This window comes from Hirundo rustica, chromosome 6, assembly GCF_015227805.2.
Source record: "Hirundo rustica isolate bHirRus1 chromosome 6, bHirRus1.pri.v3, whole genome shotgun sequence".
In the NCBI taxonomy this organism is placed as follows: Eukaryota; Metazoa; Chordata; class Aves; order Passeriformes; family Hirundinidae; genus Hirundo; species Hirundo rustica.
Window position 1 is genome coordinate 35506822 of NC_053455.1, and position 12585 is coordinate 35519406.

The 12585-nt window shown below is 38.7% G+C and overlaps 1 protein-coding gene across 1 annotated transcript in view; it reads left to right on the forward strand.

The window, feature by feature from the left end:
* Positions 1-12013, forward strand: part of DPH6 (diphthamine biosynthesis 6) — a 196975-nt gene extending 184962 nt beyond the window's left edge. Inside the window, exon 15 of the mRNA XM_058421188.1 lies at positions 11710-12013. Coding sequence (XP_058277171.1) covers positions 11710-11825 — 116 coding nt within the window. The 3' untranslated portion in view covers positions 11826-12013. The remainder of the gene's footprint in view (positions 1-11709) is intronic.
* Positions 12014-12585: the final 572 nt, after the last annotated feature.

Sequence of the window (12585 nt, forward strand, 5' to 3'; positions counted from 1 at the left end):
TTCAAATTACCTGTAAACACCCCCACCTACTGATGGTGGAAGAAGAGCAGAGGCCTCCAAGCAGTGAAGTTGTTCAACAACAGAGCAGGTGGAACATACTGCTTTTCTGGGACTATGATCTTAATTTCCAGAGATCCAAGAGCAGCCCAAGCAAAAGGATGATTCAGTTTTTTGCCACTGTACTGTTGTTTGTGAGGGTCCTCTCTCTGGTCTGCTCTCAAGAGAAGGGGTGTATGCTGAGTCAGCATTTGGGGGTCAGTTGTTGGCTTTTCTACAAATTACCGCAACAAATCATGTAATTCTTCCACTATTTTCTATGGCTCAGTTTGTTGCCTGTCCTATGTTCCTTTTTCAGCTCTCAGGTTTTTTGTGTCAGTGGTAAACTCTTGGTGGTAGACTTTGTCTGCTATTTAGTGTTTATTTAGTGCCTGATAAAATGACACGTAAGTCTTGCTGAAGGCTTTTGTAAATTATGCTATTAATAACTTCGAGTTAAAGCAAAAATGACTTGCAGCTCAGATTGCTATGTGGCCAAGTTAACAGACCCTTTTTCTTCCATTTTGCTCATGGCTGACACAGCTGAATGACTCTCCCAAGCCTCCTATTCCCAATTCCGCAACTATGAGCTCATATTACACAGGAAGCACTAGCCCTGAGATTTATTTGTCATCCTTGGAGGCCATGAGAAGGAACAAAAGACTTTCATCTCTCTCTTTTTGTTCCTTGACTGTAGGGAGTAAAAGAGCACTGATATCTTGGGTCACTGCCATACAGGATAAAAATCCAATTAATGTAAATCTGCCAGATCAAGGGGAAGTAAGTAGTGTGGCTATCAAGAGCCCACAAATTTCTGGGTGGATCATCAGCAACCTCTGGCAGCATAATTTCCCCATTAAAACAGAAGATGGGTTTTGTTCCACCTCTAAACACCGGTGTACCCTGTTTTTTAAGCCTGCTCTGGCTAATTTTGTGTAAGTTGCCAATTGGAGCAGTAATGAAATTTTAGTAATTTGTTGAGTCACTCAGCACAAAAGGCAGTGAATGCCACGACCACTCTTACATCTTTCAGGCAGCTTTGATTAAACTGCTGTGAAGCCAGACCTGGATCAATATGAATGATCTTCATTGACCTAATAATGTATTTAACATGTTCAGTGCACTTTTATCTGTTTCTGTTAGAATACACTGTTTACATTAGTGCAGGAGATTGATTTAAAGTTTCAGAGTTCTTTACAATGGTAAACATTAGAAACAACCTCACTAGTTTGCATATAGTACAATATATTTTTATATAAATATATAAATATATAAATACATAGTCTACCATGCAATCTCCTCAGCAGGTGTAAATTAGCATAGCTACCATTTATAGTTATTGAGAATCTGGCCTAGAGACTGAAAACAATTATTCCATCAGTATTCTTTGAAATGATCACAGCCTAACTTGGCATAAAGCAAGTACCACATGATCTTCTCTGTACCCAATTGAAAGATGCCTACCACATCTTTTAGAAAGCTTTTCTATTATTTGTAGACTAAATTCTCCTACCAGCAGATGTATGTGGTGCCCTCTAATTATATAAACATCTCTTAGTGGCCTTTTGGATGCACTGTGTCCAGTCAGATATTTCTTTAACCCACTGGCTTTGAAGACTATATAGCAGACTTCAATAAACGAACAAACGTGGAAGCTGTACCAAACATATCACTTGGGGATGTCAAAGCACTTAACAAACATTGTTACAACTTAGTCCATGTGTAACCACTGAAGGACATATTTGCTTCAGTATGTCTCATGACAGCTTCTTAAAAAATATACTTAAGTGAATTTAACACTTGTGAAAGGTGCCAGATTGACAGGCCCTAGAGATAAAAGTTCTTGCGTTACCAGCAGGCACAGCCGGGCTTCCCACACACGCTGCCCCACCAGTGTCCCCAGCCCTACCTGAAGGGCACAGCAACCAACTGTCCTACAGCTTGCAAATCTGCCCATTTCATGCTCCTGGACTATGGGCCAAGAGTCAGTAGCTGTAATTTGACCTAAGGGTGAAAAACCAAGTTCCATAATTAATGCACAGGTGCTGTTGCAGTTGATCATTTTCACACCAAGTTTTCAACTAATCCGGGGGGAAAAAAAAAAAAAAGAAAAAAGTATATGTTTATCTGATTTAGAGTACAACAAAAACATGTGTGAGCCTCCAGTGAATCCTGTGGTTCTGTCTGCCCACATAGGCACATTCAGGTGAGACTATATGAGTGAACAAGAACATACACATACTCTGAAGCGCATTCTTTAATGCCTTCTGAAAAATGGGCCCTTACTGCTTCCTGTGTTTGTAATAATCTGTCTCCATTCATAACTCATGCCTGCTTGGTGTCATTACAACCCATCCTCCCCAGAGATTCTGGACACAGCTGGCATACAAATTCAATAACCATCCACCCCATAAAGAGATTGGATCGTTACAGGGTTGAAGGATAGCACACAGGGAAAACAGACTCATGATCTTTGCACTCTGTCATGGTTTTAGAAAAAGCACAAGTTCTTCTCTGAATCATTGTACTTGGAAAGTTTAGTCCTCCGTTCTCTTTGAAATTATATTTAGACCTCACCGTATTGGAAGGGCATGCTTACGTGTTCCTTTATTTAGTGCAGAAGGCTAATGACATTTTAAACAAAAGTGCACATTTATAACCTTCTATAGGCCAATTCTCAGTCTGTATAGGACATGACTGAAAACAGAACATTGGAAAACACACAGTGATGAGTTTTCATGTTCTGCTATTTTCTAAGTTGTAGCCAGCAGTTTGCAAGAATTATTATGGAAGCCAAATCTTAATTCTTTCTACTGAGAAACAGCCCTAACTAATGCACAGATAGGAGCTCAGCAACATTTGTTTATCTTTAAAAGAGTCATATTTATTTCTGTAACTTACCATTGATGTGCATGATAACATACCTAATTGGACTGGTACTGTGCACTTTGGAAGGTATAACTAAAGTTGGATGTCTTATAGCTGTTTTAGGGATGACATTTGGGTCTGAAATTGTAATTGTTGTAAATACTCATAATTTTATGATTATCATTGCCTTATTTCCTTTTCTTCTCAGCATTTCTGGAGTATCTGTCACACTGTACAACTTTAGGAAGTGTCCCTACCATCCTAGGTCCATACTACACCTAGGATGAAGTTTAGGTTTCAAAATTTGAGAGGAAGTTCATGAGAGAATATATACTTGGAAGAGGGTGTTTTAAGATCGTAGTGTCCAGGAACTCTGCCTGAATATGTTGTCTCACCCAGCCTCAGTTTTGCTGTGCAGGCTGTTTACTATTAAAAAAAAAAAAAAAAAAAGGTCATATTCTCTTTCACAGGTTTGGTCTCTTTAGTACTGGTTTCATGTTTTATTCAACCTAGTTTCAAATACTTGATGTACCTGAGTCAGGGCTTTGGGGTTTTTAACTATTTCTGGGTTTTATTTTTTTGGTCTGCTTATGTTTGTATAGTACCCCAATGTCATTTTCTTTTCATCCATTTTATTCAGTAGTTCCTAATTTTACCTATATCATGTTATAAATTTCACTTCCATCTGCTACTTTTTACATCCACTATTATTAAGTCTTTCTTCATCAACCACCTTTTTAATATATTTGACTTAGTAGCTGGCCTTTTGCTTTCAGAGGCAAGAGGCTTTTCTTGTCTTCTAATGAGAGAGAAGGAGGGCAGCACCAGCAACCTTCTCGTACAGAACGCCAGTGCTCCACTCCCAGAAAGATGCACAGGAAGAGAAAAAGATGTTTACCAGTTTTTTCTAAGATGCACAGTATACTTGAGCACCACTGAAAACACTATTTGGAAGCAAAGGCTTCCTGAAGTTTATCTGCCCCTTCTGAAGCTCTTTTTCATTTCATCAGTTGAAAAGTCTTTATAGATGTGGAGTATTGCTTTAATTTTGATTTTAAAAGGCTAGAAACTAGAATTCCTTATTAGGGAATGATAGGAGAGAGGTTCTTTCAGGACTCAGTTAAACAGAAGCCTTCAGAAGAATAGAAAGGGATTGGTTCAGTCCCATCTTCATGTAAATTGAATTACAGGGTTTAGTAAGTGAAAGAGATCATAAGATAAATCCCGCAGAGGCCAGGAAGCACTAATTAACGCCCACAGTGAGTAACTTTTCTGAAATTGGTCTTTAATCAAACTTTGCTCTGAAAACAAAACAAGACATTGTGGCAGCTTGATAAAAGAGATGCATCACTAAGGCTGACAGGCCCACAATCAAACCAATACTAAAAATAACTGTTTTGTCTGCTAATTTTCTTTCAGATGCTAAAAAAATGCATAAGCTACAGTCTAAAAAGACTCGTACAGTTACTCAGCCAAATGACTCAGCTCTAGAAAAGTGAGGGTCCTGTAAATGTTAATGCTCTCTCTGATGAAACAGAGGAACAGCAGAGAGGATTGTGAGGCTGGGAGAGGAAGAGGCAGCATCTGAATTCCTTCAGAGCTGATCATTTTATACCAGTGGTCCTTCTCCTCTTGCTGCTGGTTGTGCAGAGTTCAGGCATCCTGACTGACTTACTAGTGTGGATTAAGATAAGCCAATCACTCATTTTTCTTGGATCTCATATGAACAGTAAGGTCCATGACCGCTACCTTTTGTGCTCACAACCTCTCCTCACTAAATTTGAGAGCAGGAGTTATCAGTATGGTATGCAGGGAAACAGCTCATTTTCTTAATTTCTTTTCATCTGCTCAGCTGTAAGAAGAGTTGCTACAACTCCTATGGGTACCCATCAAGCCTAGAGCAGCTTTCATTATGTTTTCACTGTAGCCTGCTTGAAAACATTGCTAGAGCTTTTAGGTTTGGGATAGATCCCAAAGGGACAAGAAGTCCACTGCACAAATAGGACTAGCAGTAAAAAATAACAGAGCACTAGTATTCTTTTTATAGCAGATCTTTCTCTTGGCACAAAAAAGACATGGACCTGTTGAAGCAGCTCCATAGGAGGGCCATAAAACTGGTCAGAGTAGTGGAACATGTTTCTCCAGTGAGGAAAGACTGACATAGTTGGGGTTATTTAGCTTGGAGATCTTGGGAGATTGTTTATTGGCCTTTCAATATGTACAAGGAGCTCATTAGAAAGATGGGAGAGACTTTTTAATAGGGCTTGTAGTGATAGTGTAGCCCTTATCCAAGGGGTAATGGTTTTAAACTAAAAGAGGGTAGATTCAGATTAGATACGAGGAAGACATTTTTTACAATGAGGGCAGTGAGACACTGGAACAGGTTGCCCAGAGAGGTGATTGATGTCTCATCCCTGGAAACTTTTCAGGTCAGGTTGATTGAAGCTCTGAACCACCAAGTCTGGTTGAAGATGGCTTTGCTTATTGCAGGGGAGGGGGGTGGACTAGATGAGCCTTGAAGGTCCCTTCTGACTCAAACTATTTAATGATTCAATGATTTCTCTTGGTGAATGCTCTGCTGGGTGAAGTGTTGCCCTCTTTCTATGTCCAAAGTGACAGAGTCCTATCAGTATGGATCCTAATGACCATATCCTTCACAAAAGAGGTTGCAATCATCTAAAATGCTTCTCCGATATTAGGAACAAGCTGAAAGAGGATGGCTAACATTGGCCCTAGTGCTTTCAGTACGGTCTGTATTTTCATCTCTTAGGTGGGTACTTGAAAAAGGTATTTTCAATGTTACAACTAAAACTAGTTTTAGTGTGAGAAGAAAGAAGTCGGTCAGTATAGATGGGTCCGTGTGAGGAATTCTTGGAGATAAGGTTGTATGAAAGAATTGTTTGCAAATACAGATGTGCAGATCTGGCTGCTTTGGCAACTGACCAAGCACATGACTTGTGTTCCAAACATAACTACCACTCCCTCTATAATTTCTTTTCTTTTTTTAATTTTGTGGTATGTATACTTACAAATAGGCCTGAAATGGTAAATCTGGAGGGGTTTTTTGAAGTCGAAATTATACTAGTTACATTTTTTGTTACCAAATGTTATTGTGTATTTACCATTCAACAGAAAAGCTCATTCATCAGTTGTCATTGAAAGAAGGGAGAGAAATGTAGACACAGTTTAAAAAGTCTCAACTACCCAGATTAGGTTATCAAATTTATGTAGCAAAGAATGCAAGTTGTTTTATAGTCACAGTTCCAAGAACTGCCATAGGAAATTACAGGCTTAAAGTGGTTTCACAGCCTTATCCAAACTCCTACTGGTCATTTGTTTCATTTATCATGGCTATAACAGACTTCCCCTGCAATTCAAAGCAACTGCTTAACTTGTAGTCAGATAAATATCCTAGGCCAGAGTGACTGAAGTGCATCATCATATTCTAAGAAGGAGCTTACATCAGTTTTGAAAAAAACCAGTCCCTTAAAAGTACAATGACCAACATGAAATAATGTCATCAAGAATAGTAACAAAAAGCATGAGGCACCACATGAAAAGCCAAGTATTGGATCGTGAAAAATATCCATATTGTGATTTAAAATCTTTACAGCTGCAGCAAAAAAAATCAGCACAATATTTTGCTAATCCCTTTTATATTCCAAAAGTATATTCTTGTTTACTGGGTTTGATTTATTTTTTATAGAAAACATTAATTGCAATGATGCAAGAAAACTATGCAGTTTTGTTGGGTTTTTTTCTCAAATCTTATATTCTACTACATTTTATGTTAAGAAAAATATGTGGAAAATTTTATGTTAAGAAAAATATGTGGAAAACCCTGGACTGTAAAAACAGACAATATTTTAAAGAAGAGTTTATGTTCTTGTTGTGGTTGTACACCACAGAGACAGTCAACTGGATGTTTAAGAAAGGGAGGGGCATCTCCAGTTCCTCCTGTTTCACCTTTTCATTGCACTGCCTGATCATTTAAGGCAGAGGTTTGTCCCAGACAGCTTTAATTAAACTATGCTGTGAAACTGTAGATAGATCAATGGAAATGATCCATAACAAGCTAATCATGTATTTAACAGTGTTCAGTCCAGTTCAATCACCTTCTAACATTTCTGTGGCTTTACATTTATGTGGCAAAGCCCTGAATGTGTATATGTATTTTTAATCCATCTCATTAGTGACCATATGCTTTGGCTTCAAGGGAGACAAGAACTGTCTGCAATCTGCCAGGGATTTAGGGACATCAATAATTTGTGAATAGTCATGTTGGTACTGGTCGAAGGGTTAAGTGTTCTGCACACCAGGGGCAGATCTTTGGGGACTGGAACTCTTAGTCAACTGTTAGGAACCTGATCCCCTCTGATGCATCTTTTCAAAGTACACGCTGCATGTCAGATCTCTGCAGCAGAAGCAATGGAGCTTTATTAGCTCAGGGATTTCAAAACCTGCTCTAAGCATCGTAACAGTATTTTTGGTTAAAAAGTGAAGGAAATATAGTAGTAATATAAAAGTGATTTTTTTACTGGGCTAAGTGTGATCTTCCTTCTTGCTACCATTTTCCTTTTTGCTACCATTTTCCTTTTTCATATGAGCTATTAGATTACTACTCCCCTGCAGATATACAGTGAAGCAAGGGTATGGCAACAATAACAGGGACCTGATTTTGAAAATATACGTGGATTCTGCGGCCTCACCTGATAATGCCTAAATCCTGCTGAGGCCAGTGACAGCAAAGATGGAAAAATCACATCCTAGTCTTTTGGAATGACCCTTTAGCAGTTCTCAGAGCACTAGTATGAAAATCATCTTTAAAAACAATTGCTTACACTCTTAGTTTGTGCTGTGTTACATGGAAGGGCTGCTAAGTTAGCATGAGAGATCATCAAATTATTCATTTCAGTATCCTGTCTTCACAAAGCAATGGCAGAAATAGATGGTAATGCCAGAAGATGCTGAATAAATTTTGTTCATTTTAAAGTTTTTGTTTTGTCCCTATTCCTCAGCTGTACCCAGTTAAAAAAAAAAAAAAAAAAAAAAAAAAAAAAAAGGCATACCAGTGCAGAAAGACACCAAGACACTTCATGTGGAACCTGCTCCCTAAATTTCTGTGGATCATTTGGGAGCAGGGGGATCCATCTTGCAGGATGAAGTTCACTTGCTTTGAGCAAATTTCATGTACTTACAATCATAAAATCATAGGATGGTATTGGCTGGAAGGGACATTAAAGATCTTCCAGTTCCAAACCCCCTGCCTTTGGCAGGGATGTGTTTCACTAGACCAGATTGCGCTGAGCTCCATCCAACCTGGCCAAGACCACTTCCAGGACTGGGGCATCCACAATTTCTCAGGGCAACTTGTTCCAGTGCCTCGCCACACACAGTGAAGAATTTTCTCCTAATATCTAATCTAAACCTACTCTTTCTCAGTTTTAAGACATTCCCCCTTGTCCTATCACCACAGTCCCTCTCCATCTTTCTGGTAGGGTCCCTTTAGGTACTGGAAGGCCACAATAAGGTCACACTTAAGCCTTCTCCTTTCCAGGGTGAACAAACCAAATTTTTTCAGCCTTTTCTCACAGAAGAAGTTCTCCATCCCTCCAGTCATCTTCAAGGCCCTCCTCTGCAGTCACTCCAGCAGGTGATGTCCTTCCTGTGCTGGCACCCAGAGCTGGATGCAGCCCTGCAGATGGGGTCTCAGCAGAGCAGAGCAGAGGGGCAGAATCCCCTCCCTTCCCTGCTGCCCACGCTGCTCTGGATGCAGCCCAGGACACGTTTGGCTCTCTGGGCTGGGAGTGCCCATGGCAGGGTCATGTCCAGCAGCACCCCCAGGTCCCTCTGGGCAGGGCTGCTCTCCATCTGTTCATCCCCAGCCTGTGCTGTACAGGGGATTGCCCCAAGCCAGGTGCAGCACCAGCACTTGGCTGTGTTAAACCTCAGGAGATTCCCATGGACCCACCTTGAGCTGTGTTTTAATGGCAACAAGGACATAGGTTTCAGGAAGCATTGGTGTCCAGCGCTTCCTGTTTACATGCTGCTTGCATTGGCGTAAAGGCATCTCAGCTGGGCTGTCGGCTGTCAGCTTCCTAGAGGAACACCTGTTAATTTCTTTGAGGTATTTCCTTCATGTTTCCCTGCTGACTTCTGTTACCTCAGGAATCCCTGGCTGGTCTCCATAAAACTGCAAGTGTGCTGCAACGTGGCTAGCATAATTAGTGTGGAGTGTCACAGGAAAAGAACACATCCACAATGCACACCACTTCTTTGCTGCTTGATAATCAGCTGATTTTGCTTGTACTTAAACATTCTGTATCAGGGCAGTTTAAATAACTCTAAGACTGGCATCAGTCATCTGTAGCCTCTATTAAACCTCCAGTAAACACACTCACTGTAACTGTTTTTCCTTTACTTGTTTTCGATTTTAAAATACTTCCATAAGTATGGCAGACAACTGAGCGAGCATTCCCATACATGATAAAAATGAAGGACATTTTTGGAAATCTTTGTATTCAAACAAAGAGTTACATATTCAGAATTCAGAATCATATTTTGAATGAGTAAAAAAATGTAAATAGTGTCTTTATTGATTTCCCATTATTAAAAATATACAATTAATATTGGAAGAGTTAGAGTAATTTATAATAGCAGGTAAAATACATAGCTGTCTTGTTTTTTTTTTCTTTTCTTTTTTTTTTTTTTTTAGTTTGCTATAATTGCATAGGTTGCCACAGATTTACTAACTGTGCATTGTCTTCTGTGAGACCATAGAGTAAAATTTCACTGTTTTAGAAGATCCAATCTCTGCTTTTTAGGGAAAGTTTGCATGAGCAGACTTCTATCCATGATTTTTAAGTGTATAAATGCGCAGAGCTAAGTTGCACTGCTTTCATATCAAACTAATTGATTTGTAAATACAGTAAAATATTTAGAGGCATATGTCCCAGATTTTAATCCACATTTCATTTATGCATTCCTCCTGGGAATAGAAAAGGCACTGGTCTTTAGGAAAGGTGGCTCTTCCTGGTTGGCAAGCAAGTTCACTAGGGCACATTCAAATGTTAATATTTATGGCTATTTTGGCTGCCTCAAACCCAACAAAGAATGAAGTTCTGTTTCCAGATAGCCCCACTTTAAAATTCTCCCTTTAAAAGGAATACCTGGATTTGTTTTGGTAGCTTTTAGTGCTGATTCGCAGCTTTTAAGCCTGTGCATAAAATGTTGAAGTCTAAAATTGTATTTTCACCATTTCAATTAATAAAAAAAATAAATGTAATTTTAATAGGGGCAAACCAGTGATTTTGAGGTGGCTTGTCTTTACTCCCTCCACTTAATGCCTTCTGAGTCATCATAGCTATAAAGTTTTCTGAAGTCAAAATTTTAAAGAAAAATGCTAGTTGATAGTTAATTACCAGGTCACTGCTGAATATGTGTAATACAGAGAATGAGTTCCTTTTTACACACCACATGAAGAAGTCCTTTGACCTTTGAGGTGACTGTTGATCTTTGGCTCACCCTTGTCTGTCTTCACTTCAATGCCAATGATGCTAATACAAAAGGAAGCCAGCAGAATTTCAGAAGACTTGTACTGTCTTTGCAATATTTTGTAGGTAGCATTGACATTATTACATTAATTTATGCTACTGCTGCCAGATAAAAAGAGAGGAGTTTTGGCTTCAGTGAATACAATTGCAAAATTCCTGTTTTATCCTGGATGAGGTAACACTTTGACTGAACTGCCTATTCGCAGTTTCACAGGCAGTGACGCCAAAAAAAAAAAAAAAAAAAAAAAGCTCTGACAGTCTGCAAGTTCTGCCCTCTTTACACCCTTTCTAGCCAAGATTGCTTAGTGTTATAAAGAATTGCCATAATCCCAGGAGCTGCTGACAGAAATAAGTTATTGAAACAAGAACCTTTGCAGGCTATACCTTATCATTAGAAAACTGTCTTTTGTGGGTCATTCAGTGGGTTTTTGGTAGTTTTCTTTACAGTTCTGTGTGGCTTGATTTCTGAGGCATGTTCGCTGAGGCTGAGTGCGACCAAGCATGTCTTGATGCCAAGTTTAAATTTCCCATTCTTTACTTTTCTTTTGTATTCTAATTAGATCTTCTCAATTATTAATTCTGTTCCCATAATGGGCTTTTAAATTTGCAAACTTCTACCACACATACAAGTCTCTTTAGAGCTTCTTGTAGCCAGATTCTGTATTTTTAGCAGTTTGAATCTTACTGTAATTCCAGATACTCAGTCATATATGTTGCCATTCCTGGACTTCCTCCATTATGTCTTCAAGATGGCATGCATGCATTGATTACAAACTGAAATCAAGTTCATAATGTTTTTAAAAATACCCCCTTTTAACTTCTCTTTCAACTGATGCCCCACAACGGGACTTGAGAGAAGACTTTCATTTATGGACAACTACGTGCTGATCTTCCAAATATCAAAAATTACAAAGACTTGAATTTAAACTCTCTTTTTGGTTTTTTTACTATCTGCTCTAGTTCAGTTCTCTGTAATCAACAGACCACTCACTCACTCACTCACTCAAGGTTGAGAAATACATATTTAACTGTTTTGCTGAAGTCTGGCCTTAGGCAACATCTAAAGTTAATCTCAAATTAGTCAAAAAGGAGGTGGGAGATCTTCCTTCTATATAAGGTGAAAATTTAAGACTTGCATTTCATTTAATTGCTACTCCACAATAATTTTAAGAAAAGTATTTTAAAATCATTCTTAAGAGTTAGGACACAATAAGACAAGGGGGATTAATTACTTGTTTTGTTTCTATTTTAGGACTGCAAGAATACCTCGAAAAATATTTGGAAGAGAAGACCCCAGCTCTGATTTTAGTACCTGTGTTGGATTTACCTGACAAAGATGTTATTCATATAACATGCTGGCTAAGCTAGCAGTTTAAAGATGAGTTGATACAAAACACACATACATTCCGTCCAGGAGAGAAAGAAGAGTTGATACTAACTCTGTTGGATACTTTCATGAAGCAATATTTTTTGATTTCAGCAAAGTCATATTACCTTGTTAATAATGCTTCATGATATGTGACATAGGTTTGTATGAAGAGTAAAGCTTTCTTTTAAAAATAATGTACTTTTTTCTGACTTGTTTTTAGATGTCAGCAGGTGACTTTTGGGAGATGCAGTCGGTCTGAGCAGACCAAAGAACATTGGTTCTTTGTTTGATATATTTAAGTCTGGTTACAACACACCAAATATAACTTTAGATCATTTGGATGGAAGTGAAACTAGAATATTACCTCCAATAATGTTTTAAAGACTGGATTCCTTTCAAGTCTATGTTGAATTTACTCACTTCAGGCCAACTCATGAAAACCTTGTTTGTGGCCAGATTTTAACCATTTCTTAGCACCCAGGAAGAAATATTCAGAGTAGTATTTAGGATGCACATTTTACTGAAAAAATAATGGAAAAGATGGCCAGACAGTAGGATTTGCCACCTTGCTTTCTAATCCAGGGGTATTTTTGTGTTTTATATCTGGTAGACAGCTCTTATTAAAGAGCTACCAACATTCAGGTAACTATCAGCTACCAGTATTCACAGCTATCATAGACTCCGGGCTTCGGTTTTCTCCAGAAAATCAGCAGGAGTTTTACCACTGCTTTCACTAAAACAGGCTCAGTCACACAGGTG